Source organism: Hemiscyllium ocellatum, chromosome 30 (genome assembly GCF_020745735.1).
Source record: "Hemiscyllium ocellatum isolate sHemOce1 chromosome 30, sHemOce1.pat.X.cur, whole genome shotgun sequence".
Taxonomy (NCBI): Eukaryota; Metazoa; Chordata; class Chondrichthyes; order Orectolobiformes; family Hemiscylliidae; genus Hemiscyllium; species Hemiscyllium ocellatum.
Genome location: NC_083430.1, coordinates 18,235,103 through 18,253,980, shown reverse-complemented (window position 1 = coordinate 18,253,980; position 18,878 = coordinate 18,235,103). Strand labels below are relative to the sequence as shown.

The following is an 18,878-nucleotide window of genomic DNA, read 5'->3' as shown; positions in this document are numbered from 1 at the left end:
TCCTTAATGTATTTGTAAAAACTGTTTGGATGCTCCTTAACTCTATTTGCCAAAGCTATCTCATATCGTCTTTCTGCCGTCCTGATTTCCATCTTAAGTATACTCCTATTGCCTTTATACGCTAAGGACTCACTTGATCTATCCTATCTATACCTGCTCCTCAACACCATTTACTGTTCTTTAATTCTTATGCTTTATACTATATCAAACAAAATATTATTGATCTCAGTGGAGAAAGTTACAATGAACCAAGCATTCAACGATGTTGGGGAGAGGAGGTCTCACATTTATGTTGCCCCACTGTTGTGATAGAATCTTCTGGAACTGCATGGAATGGACTCCACTGGGTGGAGTGATAAGTCTTATCATTGTTATGGGTCTGAGGTGGAACTGGGGTTGGACAGCAGTCGGCACGACCTTTCAGACACTGTGTATTTGTCACTCAGCCTGTCTCACTGTATTGAGAATATTTCTACTTCTCTGTATTTTTCATTGTGCCCTAAAATAGGGAATGTACTGTTTTAATCACCAAGGACTGTGGCTGCACTTTTTAAGAACAAGTTTCCTGACACTCATGGTCTGTTTCGTTTACAGTATTGTTTCTTCAAGCAGTGGGGATAAGTCTAATTGCAGATGAGCTGGAGTCAAGTGATAGAAGTGAACATAGATTCAACTGAGAACAAATAGCTGATTGGAGAATGGTGACCAGATGATGTGAAAATTCTTCCTGCCAACAATCATGTAATTGGTTCTCAAGTAGCTGAAAGGCTTGTGGGTATGAATGTTTGTAATCATCAGACCATTGACAAAGAAGGAGTCATCTTTCTCTCTACAATAAAAATACATCTTTGTTTTCCTCCATCAATTGCTTTAAGCTGGGGTGTTCAACCCGCAAGCCTTTCTTAGTGTGAAGCAGTCTCCCTGTGACTCCTACAAGCGATTATAAGGAGCTGGAGATTGGAAGGTTGATGAGCACCAAGTCATAATGACCAAAACGTATCATTTCAGTGAAACCTGTGGACAGGGACCATTGACCTGCCTTCCCAGTCTTTCTCTCCATCCGTCAAACATTGAGTGTTTTTTTCATGTCTGTTTATATGTCTGTCCAGAACAAAGAGCAAAGAACAAAGAAAATTATAGCACAGGAACAGGCCCTTCGATACTCTAACCCTTCGTGAATCCAGATCCTCTATCTAAACCTGTCACCTATTTTCTAAGAAAGAACAAACATTCGTGTAGGGGAGTCTTAGTTTAGGGGGGTGTTTTGAGTTTTTAATGAGTAAAATTATCTGTGGACAATTTATGAGTGTCTCCCTGTGATTAGAACCTTTTATTTTGTAACAACAAATGGTGCTTCTAAGTCTAGAAACCTAATCCACTCTTTCTGCCAATCTGTGTTTAAAGGACAGATAAAATGAGGATTTTTGTGGACCTTCATAAAACCTTTATCTTTTGCAATGAGTCTGGGATTAGTGAGACTTCATTTCCAGCATGCAATCCCAGTAAGCTATAACAGCGCCACAAGTTCTGTTTGATTTTGGAATCATAGGTAGCACTGAGCTCTGATGAATACATTCGGGAGCTCTTTACTTCTGCCCATTTCAAAAGGATGTTTCAACTTGTCTCACAGTTTGAGTCTTTAGCAGCTTCAGTGACAATACCAGCTGCATTTAAACGCACCTGTTCTTTTCATGGAGTGTGGTAATTTCCTGAGTCTGCACCATGATTTGTTTCTCCAGTTTGTTTGTTGATAGCGAATTCTCCAGCAGCTGGATTTCAAGCCGTGATGTTTGGTTCAGAACCTTAAAAATAAGTCAAGTTATTCTCGATAATGGAAAGGAACAGTTGCTTTCACTTAGCCAGCACTTGCTAAACTTTTGAGTTGTCAAGCAGTTTCACCTGGAAACCTGCCATAAATGCTGAATATAGACAAATTCTTATTTTACTTTAGGACATAGAACAGTATAGCACATGATGTTGTAACAGAACATGACACAAACTTAAACTAATCCCTTCTGCCTGTCCTTGATCCATATCCCTCCATTCATTGGAGACAGTGAGGACTGCAGATGCTGGAGATCAGAGTCGAGAGTGTGTAGCTGGAAAAGCGCAGCAGGTCAGGCAGCATCCGAGGAGCAGGAGAATCGATGTTTCTGGCCAGAGCCCGATGAAGGGCTTTTCCAGCATCACACTCTCAGTCCTTCCAGTCTTTGTCTATTATGAGCTTATCTAAAAATCCCTTCGATGCCCCTATTGTATCTGCCTCCATCACCACCCCTGTCAGTGCATTCCACACGCCTACCACTCTCTGTGTTAAAAAATTGCCCCTCACATCTCCTTTGAACTTTCCCTCTCTCACCTTAAATGCATGGCCCCTCGTATCTGATATTCCAACTCTGAGAATAGGATTCTGACTGCCAACCCTATCTCTGCATCTCATAATTTTATAGATTTCTACCACGTCTCCCCTCAGCCTCAGCTGCTCCAGAGAAAACAACTTGGGTTTTTCTAGCCTCTCCTTTTTGCTTATACCCTTTACTCCAGGCAGCATCCTAGTAAACCTCTTCTGCATACTCTCCAAAGCCTCCACATCCTTCCTGTATAGTGGCAACCAGAATTGAACACAATACCCTAAGTGCAGCCTAACCAAGCTGCAACGTGACATCCTGACTCTTGTTCTGAATTTCCCAACTAATTCATGCCATATATCTTTATCACCACCTTATCTACGTGAGTGGCCACTTTCAAGGAACTATAGACTCCATCACAGAATGCCTACAGTGCAGAAACAGTCCATTAGACCCAACAAGTCCGCACCAATCCTCCGAGGAGCAACCCACACCAACCCATTCCCCTACCCTATTACATTGCATTTTCCCTGATTAATGCACCTAAGATTAGATCAGATTAGATTCCCTACAGTATGGAAACAGGCCATTTGGCCCAACAAGTCCACACCGAACCTCTGAAGAGTTACACACCCAGACCCATTCCCCAAACCTATATTTACCCCTGACTAATGCAAGTAACACTATGGGTAATTTAGCATGGCCAATTCACCCAACCTGCACATCTATAGACTGTGAGAGGAAACCAGAGCACCCAGAGGAAATCCATGTGGACATGGAAAGAATGTGCAAACTCCACACAGACAGTCACCTGAGGTTGGAATTGAACTCAGGTGCCTGCATTTTGAAACAGCACTGCTAACCACTGAGCCACCATGCTGCTCCAAGATCTCACTGTACATCAATGCTGTACAGGGTCCTGTTATTAACTGTATATTTTTCCTTAACGTTTGATTTCCCAAAGAGCAGTATCTCCCACTCACTTGGATTAAACTCCATCTGCCATTTCTCCACCAATATCTGTATGTGATCTATATCCCACCGTATCCTTTGACAACCATCTACAGTATCCACAACTCAACCAATCTTTGTATTGTCTGCAAACTTACTAACCCACCTCTCTACATTTTCACCCAAGTCATTTGTAGATCTCACATATGGCAGGGGTCCCAGTATGATCATTGAGGAACACCACTGGTCACGGACCTCCCACCTGAAAAACAACCTTCCACTGCTACCTGTATTCTATGGGCAAGCCAATTCTGAGTCCATGTAGCCAAGTCACTATGGATCCCATGCATCTTAATTTTCTGAATGAGCCTAAATTGAGGAACCTTTTCAAAAGCCTAACTGTAGTCCATGTAGACAACTTGCACTGCTCTACCTTTATCGATCATCTTCGTCAACTCCTCAAAAAATTAAATTAAGTTAGTATGACACGACCTGCCTTGCGCAAAGCCATACTGACTTTCCATGATTAGGCCATGCTTTTCCAAATGCGTGTAAATCCTATCCCTAAAAATTCTCTTCAACAGCTTCCTAACCATCAATGAGAGATTCAGTGGTCTATAGTTTCCAGGATGGTCTCTATTTCCCTTCCTGAACAGGGGAGCAACATTACGGGACCTCTCTATTTTCGAGTGAGAATGAAAAGATCTTGATCAAGGCCCCAGCAATCTCCTCTCTTGTCTCTCTCAAAAACATGGGGTAGATACCATTGGGCCCTGGGGACTTATCCACTCTAATGCTCTTCTAGAAACCCAACACCACTTCTTCCTTGATCTCAAAATGTCTTAACATATTAGTGAGAAAAAGAGAACCTTCTGCCATCGGCAGACTGTCCGCAAACCCTCACTCTAAAAGGTACCTTTTCCATATGGAACATCTTTGCAGCAGAAGACCAAAGACGAACCAGGAAATCTACAAACAGAGGAAGATCGACACCACTGTCTGGCTTTGAAAATTGATTTGTTGTAAATTTAACAGGGGCTTTATTGGATTAGTATATTGTTATAGAGTGGGAGGTAGATAACAAACCTTTAAGGGAAAGGATGCTTACAGTTGTAAATAGTTGTTTAATGTTCGCTTTTGCAGTTAAAGAATAAAGCTGTTATTTTGGGTCGTTCTCTGTCACTCATACTTTAACAGATTACGAGGCAGGGTGAGCTTTTCTGTGTGCTTGGTTTAATTAGCAGAAGGGTTTGCCACTGTGTCATAATAATTATCATTAGAGTCTTAATTCCAGACTTTTATTGGATTCAAATCCCACATATGCTGTGATAGGATTCAAACCCAGGTCCCCAGAACATTACCAGGTTTCTGGATTAACAGGCCAACACTAAAAGCACTGGGCTACTGCCTCCCCTGTGCTACCTAATTACTAAGTTAGAACAAGTATCAAGCAACCTAACATTTCCTGAGTAGGATCCATGTGAGTTCTGCATATCTGGGCCAGTCTCTGATGCTGAGGTTAATTCTGGAGAATTTTGCAGAGGGTTCAAAGCAGTGCAAATCAACCTAATTCGAAGTTTAAACTTCCTGGGTAATCCCAAAGCATGTGCGGGCACTAGAATTTCTCCAGGATCCCAATGCCCTGCAGCAACCAAAATTCAAATGTTGCTGTTCTGGGAATTTGAAGAATTTAGGCAATGTTTGCAGCTGAAATAGACCTAGGTTTTATTTCTGGATTTTGTCACACATTGTGAGACTGCATTGAAAGAAAAATGTGTTCAATCTTTGTTCCCAAAGGGGTTAGTTTGAGTTTAGATCAGATGTAAAAAAAATGTGAAAATCTCAAACCCAATCTCAACTCAGTCATTTTGAAATGGGACAACAGAAGCCAGAGAAGATGCAGCCAAGGCAACCCCATGAAATGGATTGGACATTCTAATGCACCATTATAATGCAGCAAGGAGCATCTTATTAACTTCAGTTATAGATTTGACAATAGCGAGGTGGGAGGAGTTTGGGGGAGGGAGGCCTATGGTGCTGTAGGTAACTACCCTGCGTCTGAGTCATTATCTCAGGGACCAAGTACCACCTTGCACTTGATGACCAACCAGATTTAGAATCAAACTGTAACTCCTTCTCGCACAAACCAAGGGCAGACAGTAAGGATGGGACAGAGGGTCAGCCAGGGACAGGCAGTAACAATAGGACAGATGGTCTGCCAAGGACAGGCAGTAAGGGTGGGACAGAGGGTCAGCCAAGGACAGGCAGTAACAATGGGACAGATGACCAGCCAAGGACAGGCAGGAACAATGGGACAGATGATCAGCCAAGGACAGGCAGTAACAATGGATCAGATGGTCAGCCAAGGACAACAGTAACAATGGGACAGATGGTCAGCCAAGGGCAGACAGTAACAATGGGACAGATGATCAGCCAAGGACAGGCAGTAACAATGGGACAGATGGTCAGCCAAGGACAGACAGTAACAATGGGACAGATGGTCAGCCAAGGACAGGAAGTAACAATGGGACAGATTTTCAGCTAAGGACAGGCAGTAACAATGGGAGATACTTTCAGCCAAGGACAGGCAGTAACAATGGGACAGATGGTCAGCCAAGGACAAGCAGTAACAATGGGACAGATGGTCAGCCAAGGACAGGCAGTAACAATGGGGCAGAGGATCAGCCAAGGACAGGCAGTAAGGATGGGACAGATGGTCAGCCAAGGACAGGCATTAAGGATGGGACAGATGATCAGCCAAGGACAGACAGTAACAATGGGACATATGGTCAGCCAAGGACAGACAGTAACAATGGGACAGATGATCAGCCAAGGACAGACATTAAGGATGGGACAGATGGTCAGCCAAGGACAGGCAGTAACAATGGGACAGATTTTTAGCTAAGGAGAGGCAGTAACAATGGGAGAGACTTTCAGCCAAGGACAGGCAGTAACAATGGGACAGATTTTCAGCTAAGGACAGTCAGTAACAATGGGACAGAGGATCAGCCAAGGACAGGCAGTAAGGATGGGACAGATGGTCGGCCAAGGACACGCAGTAACAATTGGATAGATGGTATGCCAAGGACAGACAGTAACAATGGGACAGATGGTCAGTCAAGCACAGGCATTAAGGATGGGACAGATGATCAGCCAAGGACAGCAGTAACAATGGGACAGATGGTCAGCCAAGGACAGGCAGTAAGGATGGGACAGATGATCATCCAACGACAGTCAGTAACAACGGGACAGATGGTCAGCCAAGGACAGACAGTAACAATGGGACAGATTGTCAGCCAAGGACAGGCATTAAGGATGGGACACATGATCAGCCAAGGACAGCAGTAACAATGGGACAGTTGGTCAGCCAAGGACAGTCAGTAACAACGGGACAGATGGTCAGCCAAGGACAGACAGTAACAATGGGACAGATTGTCAGCCAAGGACAGGCATTAAGGATGGGACAGATGATCAGCCAAGGACAGCAGTAACAATGGGACAGTTGGTCAGCCAAGGACAGGCAGTAACAATGGGACAGATGATCTGCCAAGGAGAGGCAGTAACAATGGGACAGAAGATCAGCCAGGGACAGACAGTAACAATGGGACAGATGGTCAACCAAGGGCAGACAGTAACAATGGGACAGACGGTCAGCCAAGGACAGGCAGTAACAATGGGACAGACGGTCAGCCAAGGAGAGGCAGTAACAATGGGACAGAGGATCAGCCAAGAACAGACAGTAACAATGGGACAGATGGTCAGCCAAGGGCAGACAGTAATATTGGGACAGATGATCAGCCAACGACAGGCAGTAACAATGGGACAGATGATCAGCAAAGGACAGCAGTAACAATGGGACAGAGGATCAGCCAAGAACAGGCAGTAACAATGGGACAGATGGTCAGCCAAGGACAGGCAGTAACAATGGGACAGATGATCAGCCAATGACAGGCAGTAACAATGGGACAGATGGTCAGCCAAGTGATAGAAATAAGATTGGAGCCTCCACGATCACTATCCATAGCTCCAGAAAACAATGTGCATGGAAATGTACTTCTTTCCACATTAACTCATGTGTTTCTCGGTGACGTGCTGTATGCCAAACCCACAGTCTTAACTTTGGCTGATCGATTTATTGACTATAGTATCAAAACAGCCTCTAAATTCCATTTCAGCTGTAAGACTGAGCCCATGAACTTGCTGGACATTTTTCTGGAGAGTTTTCTGGAACTTTTTTCACTGACCTCTCCTCACCACTGACCTGGCAGCTCAAGTGAGGTGAGGGCTGCTTTGTTAAGAAGGTAAATGTCTTATTTTGGGCTATCTGGAGCAGGAATGTATCATTCTGGTCACTAACACTTAACCTGCGATTGGACACAACCCCCGACTACTAAATTGAATCCTCTTTCCATCCAAGTTGGGGATTATATCCCTCAGTTAACCACCCTACATCCTAGCTGCTCTGAGGTGTTCTAAGTCATAGAATCTTAGAAGTCATAGCATCCTCAAATTGTGGAAGCAGGTCATTCAGCCCAACAAATCCGTACCGTTAAGTTGCCACACAGTCAGCTTGTAAAGCCACACTTTCCAAAGAGCATCACACTCAGACTCATCTGTACTACCCTATCCTTGCAACTCTGCATTTCCCGTGGCTAATCTACCAAACCTACACATCACATGGCTCTGTGGGCAATTTATCATGGCCAAACCACCTAACCTGATCAGGGAGGAGGTAGGGCCGATCAGGAATAGTGGAGGGAACTTGCGCATGGAGTCTGAGCAGATAGGGGAGGCCCTAAATGAGTTTTTTGCTTCAGTTTTCACCAAGGAAAGGGAACTTGTTGTAAATGAAACTTATAGGAGCTGGGATATAGTCTTGGCCAGATCAAGATTGAAGTTGATGTGCTAGAAATTTTGGAAAACATTAAGATTGATAAGTCCCCAGGGCCAGACCAGATTTATCCTAGGTTGCTACAGGAAGTGAGAAAGGAGGTTGTTAAGCTGCTGATGAGGATATTTGCCTCCTCACTCTCCACGGGAGTGTACCGGAGGATTTGAAGGAGGTGAATGTTGTTCCTCTTTTAAAGAAGGGTAATAGGGAAATCCCTGGCAATTACAGACCAGTCAGTCTTATGTCTGTGGTCAGCAAAGTTTTGGAAAGAATTCTGAGGGAGAGGATTTATGACTATTTGGCAAAGCATAGTGTGATTAAAGGCAGTCAGCATGGCTTTGTGAGGGGCAGGTCATGCCTCACAAATCTTATTGAGTTCTTTGAGGACATGTCAAGACAGGTCGATGACAGTTGAGCAGTGGATGTGATGTATACGGACTTCAGCAAGGCATTTGATAAGGTTCCCCATGTTAGGTTCATTCATAAAGTCAGGAGGTGTGGGATAAAGGGAGATTTGGCACTTTAGATTCAGAATTGGCTGGCTGACAGAAGGCAGAGAGTGGTTGTAGATGGAAAGTATTCTGCCTGGAGGTCAGTGTTGAGTGGGGTCCTGCAGGGCTCTGTTCTTGGGTCTCTTCTCTTTTTAGTTTTTATAAATGACTTGGATGATGAGGTTGAGGGGTGGGTTAGTAAATTTGCAGATGATACAAAGGTTGGAGGTGTTGTTGATAATATAGAGGACTAATTCAGGCTGCAGTGCAACATAGACAGGATGCAGAGCTGGGTTGAGAAATGGCAGATGGAGTTCAACCTGGATAAATGCGAAATGATACATTTTGGAAGGTTGAACTTGAATGTTGAATATAGGATTAAAGACAGGATTCTTGGCAGTGTGGAGGAACAGAGTGATCTGGGTGTGGAAGTACATAGATCCCTCAAAGTTGCCACCCAAGTGGATAGGGTTGTTAAGAAAGCATTTGGTGTTCCGGCTTTCATTAACAGGTAGATCGGGTTTAAGAGCCGTGAGGTTTTGCTGCAGCTCTACAAGTTCCTGGTGAGACCACACTTGGAATATTGTGTCCAGTTCTGGTCACCCTACTATAGGAAAGATACAGAGGCTTTGGTGAGGGTGCAAAGAAGGTTTACCAGGATGCTGCCTGGACTGGAGGGCTTACTTTATGAAGAAAGGTTGAATAAGCTCGGACTTTTCCCTCTGGAGAGAAGGAGGAAGAGAGGAGACCAGATCAAGGTGTATAAAATAATGAGTGGAATAGATGGTGTCCCCAGGGCAGGATTGACTGGTACGAGGAGTCATAGTTTGAAGATATTAGGAGAAAGGTAGAAAGGAATATCAGAGGTAGGTTCTTTACGCAGAGAGTTGTGAATGCATGGAATGCGTTGCAGCTGTGGTTGTGGAAGCAGAGTCATTGGGGACATTTAAGCGACTGCAAGACATGCGCATGGATAGCAGTGAGTTGAGAGGTACGTAGGTTAAGTACTATATTTTACGTTAGGACTAAGCCTCAGCACAACATCATGGGCCAAAGGACCTGTTCTGTGCTGTACTTTTTTATATTCTATGTTCTAACCTGCACATCTTTGACAGTGGGAGGAAACCGTAGCATCCAGAGAAAACTAAGCAGACACAGGGAGGAAGTGTAAACTCCACAAGGGCACCCAAGGCAGTCACCCAAGACTGGAATTAAACCTGGGTTCCTGACACTGTAAGACAGCAGTGCAAACCACTGAGCCACCATGCTGCCTGAACCAGAAGCCTGAATTGTCAATCACACTTACTTCCCAGAGATTATCCTATCATAACAGTAATGTGGTTTGTGGGATTATACTTCCTGGATTCTCAGGTTTCCTAACCAAAAGTTTGCACTTTGATCTCTGAGGACCCATCCCTGACAACGTCAAGACCAATAACTGCTTACATTCTTTATAATGGGTGCAGTGTCTGTTATCAGAACTCCCATTTGCTACTGTGGTCAAGTGCCACTTTTCCCCATCTAATTTTGCATAGAAAAGTTTTACATTCATCTGACGACGGAAGAATTTACTGTTTGATTCTGCATTTTATGACCTGAATTTACTTCAGCCAATGCAATATAGTTAAAGCTGCCTTGTAGGAAAATGTACAGCAAATACATTAGGTACAATTGGACTCCATAACCAATGACTATAATTAGCTGGAAGTATGCAACATATAATCTTAACATTTATTTTTTTTGTTTCAGTGATATTTACTGAAGGATAAAAGCAGGTGGAATACCCTTTCTTGTGCCCCTTAAAGCCCTTTGAACTTCTGCTCCTGCTTCTTGGAGTGCTATACCAACCTAAGGTTCCCAGTCTACTCTCCACTCTCAATGGGCTTTCCTCTCTCGACCAGATTCTCTCAAGTTAGTGTGTTTCATTTCAGATAAAACTTACACGTTGTCCATCGAATCATTTTGAAACATTTCTCTTATTTCCCGATATTAATTGAACCAACATCTTTCAGCATTGATCTATCCGACGCAGATAAAAATTAAATGGAATTCCTTAAATGTAAACAAATGTAATTGAGACCCATTTTTCTTTGGCAGTGCCATGTATGGGGCCTCTATACATAATAACATACTTCAGACCATGATCGTTTACAAAGACACGGTTCTGAGGAGGTTTCAGATTATGTAACCCGAAGACTCTTTAACATATGCATAAAATGAAAAGCAGAAAACCACTAATCTAACTGAGGACTATAATTAGCTGTGAGTACGTTACATGGAAAGTAAATGGGAGTTTCCTGAAAAAATGAATGGCAGTCAGAAGTGCAGAACTCAGCAAATTAATGGTGTTACACAGAAGGTAAATATTCACTTGGAATATGTTTCACATTAAATAAATTGTTGTGTGAACTGGAGGCAATAGAAAATGAACAGTCTTTCACTCAAAATAAACAGTAGTCAGTGTGTGTTACACAAGGAGTAATTGCAGGAAGGAATATGCTATAATGAGATCTGCAATGCCCATCTTTTCCATTTTATAATCTAGATCTGGGCATCTTGCAATGGACGCTTTGGTTAGGAGACTTCAAATAAAGATACCTATGTTCAAAACTGCTGCAGATTCAATGCAAGAACAGCAGCAAAATCCAAACTGGGCTAAAAACCTGCTCCAATTCAAGTTAGGAAATAATTTGTTCTTTCTCCAAATTCAGCTAACTCTTTTGCAAAAAATACATGAATGTTTGCCAGGCAATTAGCTTTGAAAAACAGATTATTGCGAGAAGGTGACTGTATTTCATTAATGCTACTTGGATAAGTGAATGGATTACCTGTGTTTCCACATCAGTGAGCTTGCGAGTTTGTTCTGCAGTTTGAGTCAGGAGATTAGTTCCTATTTCCAACATGGCTGCAGTCTGGTTCTGCACCGCATTTCGCTGGATCTCCACTATCTCAGTCTTCACGCTGTCCTGAATATAATTTTCAAGCTGCAATGAAATGATATAAAACAGTTTATAGGAGCTGTGTGGCAACTCAGTATATTAAAAGAAAAATGCATCCAACTTTCAAGTTACAATGCAATAGAAAAAAAAATCATTTTGAGAAGTTTATTGGATCTACTGGTGCTGAAGAGAAAGTCTACAGCATGACCAGTATGATTTTATATACCATTTTTAATGTACAAAAAAGATCGCTGACTTTTCACTGGAACATTATCAATCAGAATTTGCTACCGTGCCCTATAAGGCAATGTTAGGCCAGATAACTAAACCTTTGCTCAGAGATAGGCCTTATGGTGCAAGTTAGAGCATTAAGGAGATCAAGGAGGTTCAGGCAGTTAAGAAGGTAATTCCAGTGTTTAGATCTTATTCAGCTGTAGGAGTGTAGATATCTAAGAAGGATTTAGGACTGGCAGAGCTTTCTTCTTTCCAAGTAAGAGTCACATTATCAGATGCTCTTATTTTGATGAGGGCTTTTCATCTTTGAGGCCTCTTTCAAAGAGATGGCATTGATGTCAAAGCTGTTTCAAAACAGGAATCCCAGCATTCACATTTCTTACAAAGAACTGAGGAATGAATTTCCATGGGCAGTTCTCCAAATCAATGGCTGCATCTTCAAAAGAAGAGAGCCCATAATCCCCAGGATAGGCGCATGCATGCAGCGTTTTTTGTTATTTCTACAGAGTTCTGATGGCTAATGATGAGTTAGATTATATACCCCACAGTATGGAAACAGGCCCTTCGGCCCAACAAGTCCACACCGACCCTCCAAAGAGCAACCCCCCAAGACCCATTCCCCTACACGAGATTTACACCTGACTAATGTACCTAATGCTATGGGCAATTTAGTATGGACAATTCACCTGGCCTGCACATCTTTGGATTGTGGAGCACCCAGAGGAAACCCATGCAGACATGGGGAGAATATGCAAACTCCACACAGGCAGTCACCCGAGGCAGGAATTGTGCCCGGGTCCCTGGTACTGTGAAGCAGCAGTGCTAACCACTGAGCCACCATGGAGTAGTTAGTGGAATACTGAGGCAGAATGTTGTCCCTTAATTCCTAAAGGATCTTCCAATGCCCTGCCATAATGGCAGCATGCTCTGCTTCTTCATGATGTTACTGTCTTGGACTGAATTTACAACAGTGGACAGGGAGTATTTCTGTTGGAAGTTCCTTCCCTGTATTATGTAAATAATTTCTATTTCTTACACCATTAGTTTGATGTTAATTTGAACATTTTACTTTAAGACAATGAGTGCACATTTTATTTTGTGTTTCAAGCTCAATAATCAGACATCTAATCAAATAATTTTATTGACTATTTTCCATTAAAAACTTCATAACAATGATAATTTGCTGTGCTTTGCTTTACTTCCAGTTGACAAGGCAGCATTTCCACTGTGGCATTTCAGATATTCTCAGTGTAAGAGAGGGAAATAAGATGAAGCTGCTGGAAACCATTGATGGGAATGAGAGTACAATCAGTGGAACAGCAGATACTTTTTTATGTGTCCCTCGAGAAACTTAATTTCTAAAATTCATAGGAATTGATAGCCCATTTTGGAGAACACCCAGCTCTATTTCACTACAAGGAAACAAAATTAGACATAGGACAAAAACAAAACAGGCTGCCAGTTCATCACGAGTCTGCTTTATGTTTTTGACGGACACCACTTTCACCCCTACAACCTGTTTAAGAGTCAGCCAGATGTTAGGAGAGTTTAGACGGGGATTTTGAAACCAGTAAATAAATTAATTTGGTCTGTTTATTTGGCAAAATTGATAGCTATTAAGAGCATTTTTCATATTCATCCAAATCTGTTTATAACATGTACAAAAATGTGAAGGAATTCTGAAGTTACTGAGTGAAAATGTCTCGTCCTGTATACAGGAAGTCAATTGTCCTCCAAGCTGCACAGCTTGTGGTAAGTTAGCAATAAAAAGACCAGTTGGGAAAGGAGTTGTTCCGATGACAAGATGCAAGCCTACCTTGGCACTTGAAATATTGTGGCGTGTATGGGGTCCAACGAAGTATAAGAATCAGGAATTGCACAAGAAATGTCAGGCAATCAAGTAACAAGAGTTGGTTGGTTAACATATATTTGTTGACTTGGCAACTCTTAAGTTTATCAGGTCTGTTTATCAGGTTGACGAAGAGGTCTGAATTTTGAGTCTCTATGCTCCTTTTAATATACCGCAGTTTGTAGAGTATGTTCTTTCTGCTTCTTCACACTGTGCAAACTATCCAGCTATGAATCATGTCAATGCAACATAAATTATCATCCCTATAACTTTTTATATTGCTGCTGCACAAAATAGTTATATACATCAGCCTACTTGATGCACAGAATTATTTCATTTCTTGCATGTATTCAGGTGTTTAAAATTGTTCTGATATGACAGGAGTATGGTGGGGTGAGAACAGCATAGGAGTTGGATCCAAACTCTGCCCATGGAAGGAAAGTCTCTCTTAGAGTTCAGGCACTCTGAACAAAGTTGAAAGAATCCCCCTTCCTGATATGATAGATGTGGGCAGATCATTCCATAATTCTTTGCTAATGAGCAGTCTTATTCAAATGAGACCCGAGGACTACTTTGGGGGAGGGTAATGATGTTGTAGAATTTGTTCTTTTGGGATAGTTTTGAAAGAATGTTCCTTAGCCATTATTGATGGAGTGGTGTCTGACCTACACTACATTTGAGTTGCAACATACATAACGGCCTCTGGGCATTGAGCAGAAAGAAGAAACATTGATTATAGACACCAGAATGATTCGCCGTAAAGAATATTCATTTTTTGTTATGTTTTAAATCTATGTTTTTACGGGTGCTAGTGTCATTAGCTAGGCTAGCATTGCAGTGCCCTTGAGTGAGTGATGGAGAACCACCTTCTTGAAATGTAGTTGTTCATCTGGTGAAAGTATATCCATCGTGTGGTCTGAATGTATCTGCTTTCACAACATTTCACAAACAAAGCTGAGAAAACAATTCGATGACAAGAGTTGGAGTGAACCAAGAAACATCACAGCATGGGATAGTGGAAAATTCTGTACCTTGTTTCTGAATTCTTCAGTACTATTTATGAACTTTATAGCTGTTCAGTTGGGTCACTCAATTGTTCCAAATAAGAAGAGTTGTCATGGAAACTTGTATATAACTAGTCATCTTGCTTTTGGCAGTGATTGAAATATGTAATCAATTTCACCTTCATTTCCCTTCATTATCCCTTCGCTTCAGACCATGTTGGGGGTTACACAATTGACCGATATTTAATGTCAAGCTGAGGATAAGAGTCCCAAAGCTGTCATGGGCACCTTGACTCTTCTTTATTAAAACAAAGAGGACCTACTGCCAAAGGTGTCTACAGATGTAAATCTAATGGTTGCCTTGAAGGAAATATTGCCCCTAAAGGTGTCAAGGGAAATTCAAATAGTAACTTATCAAAACTAGAGAGGCAAGTCAAAACAAAGTGGACTGTGACCCAATGTGGCTAGGAGTCCTGAGGAAGAGTTACTTGATCCATAACGTTAACTCTGATTCCTCACCACAGATGCTCCCAGACCTGCTGGAGCAATTTCTGTTGGTTGCAAATGTTTATACTTTCTTGTTTCAAAAAAACACAGGTACACAGGTTAATAGTCAATTTCAATCTTGGTCTGTGCATGTTAGTGGCCTTGCATACTTTGAAAGGCACAGCTTTAGGACAATCATAGAACATCCTTGCACTACAGGTAATAATAAAATTGCTACATCTGGCGTTAAGTGCAGCAACTAGCCATTGTTCAAAGAAACCAAGGCAAAAGAATTTCAGCTAACTTGCAAAGCCAGGCATCTTGAAATCAGCAGCTCACCTATCAGCATCTATGCTACTGGCATTATCCATGATTGCAACATTACATTCAACTCATTGTCAACTGTTCACAAAACTCAGAAACTGGACTGCATAGCTTCTCTCATTTAAGACTTATTTTGAGCTCACCCAGAGTCATAGAGTTATGCAGCATGGAAGCAGACCCTTTAGTCCAACTTGTCCATGCTGACCATGTTGCCTAAACTGAACTAGTCCTGTTTGCCTGTAATTTTGACCGCTTACCATTTTAATTCTTCAGTGCGTTCCCACTCTGACCCTCTGTCTTTGGTCTTGAGCACTGGTCCAAAGATGCCCACAAATGATTGAGGAAGAGCACCTCTTTACAAATTTCAGCAGAGTTTAATCAGATCAGATCATAACCACTGTTCCTAATGTTTCATAAAATAGTAGTTCGGTTGTTGTCATTTACTGATCCTTTTCGAATCAGTCTTTTGTCTCTTGTCTGTTTTCCTTCCCTATTTTTTGACTTGTGCCATTAACATTCCAGTTGATAAACTTTTCATGCATATGCTACAACATTGACTTTTTTTTGTTTCTTCCTCATCGCCCAGTCTTTCCTCACCTCTATTTTTGCTGATAACCTGCTGCACCTCTAAACTCTTCAAGTTCCAGTGAAAGATCTGTGCCCTTTAAAAAGTGGAGTCGCAGGTGGATAGGATAGTCAAGAAGGCATTTGGTATGTTTTCTTTTATTGGTCAGAGTATTGAGTACAGGAGTTGGGAGGTCATGTTGCGGGTGTACAGGACATTGGTTAGGACACTAGGCCACTGTTGGAATGTTGCGTGCAATTCTGGTCTCCTTCCCATCGGAAAGATGCTGTAAAACTTGAAAGGGTTCAGAAAAGATTTACAAGGATGTTGCCAGGATTGGAGGATTTGACCTACAGGGAGAGGCTGAACAGGCTAGGGCTGTTTACCCTGGAGCGTCGGAGGCTGAGTGGTGACCTTATAGAGATTTACAAAATCATGAGGGGCACGGATAGGATAAATAGACAAAGTCTTGTCCCTGGGGTCGGAGAGTCCAGAACTAGAGGGCATAGGTTTAGGCTAAGAGGGGAAAGATAAAGAAGAGACCTATGGGGCAACTTTTTCACGCAGAGGGTGGTACGTGTATGGAATGAGCTGCCAGAGGAAGTGCTGGAGGCTGGTGCAATTGCAACATTTAAGAGGCATTTGGATGAGTATATGAATAGGAAGGGTTTGGAGGGATATGGGCCGGGTGCCGTCAGGTGTGACTAGATTGGATTGGGATATCTGGTCAGCATGGATAGGATGGACCGAAGGGTCTGTTTCCATGCTGTACATCTCTATGACTCTATGTTGACTTGGTTTCTCTTTCTGCAGATGTTGCTGATCTGAGGCCCACCGTATTGTGAGTTTTTCCCCAAGTCAGGATACCTCAGATGCCCTCAATTCACCTCGCGTTACTGTGTTGTAGGATAAGATGAAATACGGTTGCTGAATGCAGCACAGAGGTCTGCTCATGCCCAGATCTCACACAGAGTGCATTTCAAGCGTTGCATAAATGAATGGATCTCATGCACTTCAACACCTTCCTTGTCCAAATTCATCAAAAAGAGTGAATAGTAAGAGGTTTCCACACAGAATGAGATATTATACATTTACAGGAAGTTTTGGAAAATGACCACAGTTTTAAGCAGTGGCAAAGTAGTAAACTAGGTCGAAAATAAACAGCGGGAATTTGCAACTGGTTTTCTTGAATGAGGCTACTGAGCACTCAGAGTCCTATGAAGATCTTGCTACCAGATTCTGGGCACTGGACCTAATTTTGAATGCCTTAATGGTACAAATGTGCAGCAGATACTAACTCTGAACACAAAGATGTCCAGGCTACTTTATTAAGAGCACTGCGCATGAGATGCTGTCACCACCCTCTATGAGAGTCCCAGCATCCAAAGTTCAGTGTCTGACTGGGGCTGAAGATTACATTAACCAGTCTAAAAAAGCAACATTCGATTGGACATAAAGCAGAAATTGTTGTAGTTTGAATCTCCCTCACAGAGACACAAAGCTAACAGAAAGCATGCGATAGCGGTCATTTTAAATTGTTCTAACAACAGGTGGGGATCTTAGTCAATTGGGAAACAAACAAAATTCTTTCAATTGGAATTGGACACATTCACATCTCTACATGGTTTACAAACTCTGAGAACTGATCAAAGATGCTGAAAACATTCAGCACGTTCATCGGTACCACAACCAGGCAAAATAACTCCTTAATAGGAAATGAAAAGTATCACTACGTTTGTCCTCCTAGTTAACGTTGTGATATCATTTGTGCTTCCCACATTCCAGTGTGTCACACTGTCTGAGCAAAAGATGTGGTTAAATTCAGAGATGATTAATTTTTCAGGAAAGGTTCGTTCACACCCCCATCCTGATTAAAATATTCCTTCATCTTTAGAGTACTTCCTTTGGGATATGACTTACATTGGAGGCTGCCATAAAAGTAATGGCAGGATTTCTTCAAATACTTTCACCTTCTGTAAGTTGCTTTAGAAAATATGTAGTATCACAGAATATTACTTCCACAGCATAATTTGCTGAGCTAAAAGAAAACAGACTTTTGGTATAACATGTTGATTGTACGTTTCAGACAGTAACGACTAGTTGCTTCGGGATATAAAACAAAACCAGATTATTTGATCCATTAAACTACAGCCACTGTGGAGATTTTGTCCTCAGACGTCTACCTTCTTATCCTACTCTTCAGTATATTCCCTTTAGAATATAAGGTATTGCCTGGATCAAAATTTATAGTCTGTTTCTACAATGCATATTGTCTTAAAATTTAAAATTGTTGTGACACAGATGAAAAGAGAAGCAATTTGTTTGAATCTCTCTTCTGTTGCATTGCTCAGAGATTCTGTGAAGGTGGAAAGAGGTCATGGGACGGGAAGTGAGCCTGTACCTGAGGCAAGTCCTGACTTCTCAACTCCAAAGAAATACTTTAAATGGTTTTGGATGCTCCTGATCACACATCTGATGTTCTGGATTGCAGAATATTCGCTGATTCAGGTCAGAGGTGCTGGAGGAAACATAGTGCTGTGGTCCATCCATGACTCTCTGCCAAATGGAGTGTCTGCAGGTCATCTGAGGTCACTTAAAGTGAGGCACATCCTGCCATTTTCTAAATGTCTAGACTCATGAGAAGGTTGCAATTTGCTTGGTTCCACATCACTGTTCACCCTAAAAGAAAATCTAGAACTCCAAAGTCCAACAGAAAGCGCTGATCTGAGAGGTGTGGAATGCTTTGCCTCATTATTAGTAAATCCTTGTACCATGGGGGACCAGACTGTATCAAAT

At 42.1% G+C, this 18,878-nt stretch overlaps 1 protein-coding gene across 2 annotated transcripts in view; it reads right to left on the bottom strand.

Moving 5' to 3' along the window:
• Window positions 1-18,878, bottom strand: part of angpt2b (angiopoietin 2b) — a 255,197-nt gene that overhangs the window by 134,227 nt on the left and 102,092 nt on the right. For both annotated transcript variants that reach the window (XM_060847374.1, XM_060847373.1), the window contains exons 2-3: window positions 11,510-11,665; window positions 1,681-1,802 (exon numbers count right to left, since the gene is read on the bottom strand). In XM_060847374.1, the coding sequence (XP_060703357.1) occupies window positions 1,681-1,802; window positions 11,510-11,584 (197 nt within the window). In that variant the 5' untranslated portion in view covers window positions 11,585-11,665. The remainder of the gene's footprint in view (window positions 1-1,680; window positions 1,803-11,509; window positions 11,666-18,878) is intronic.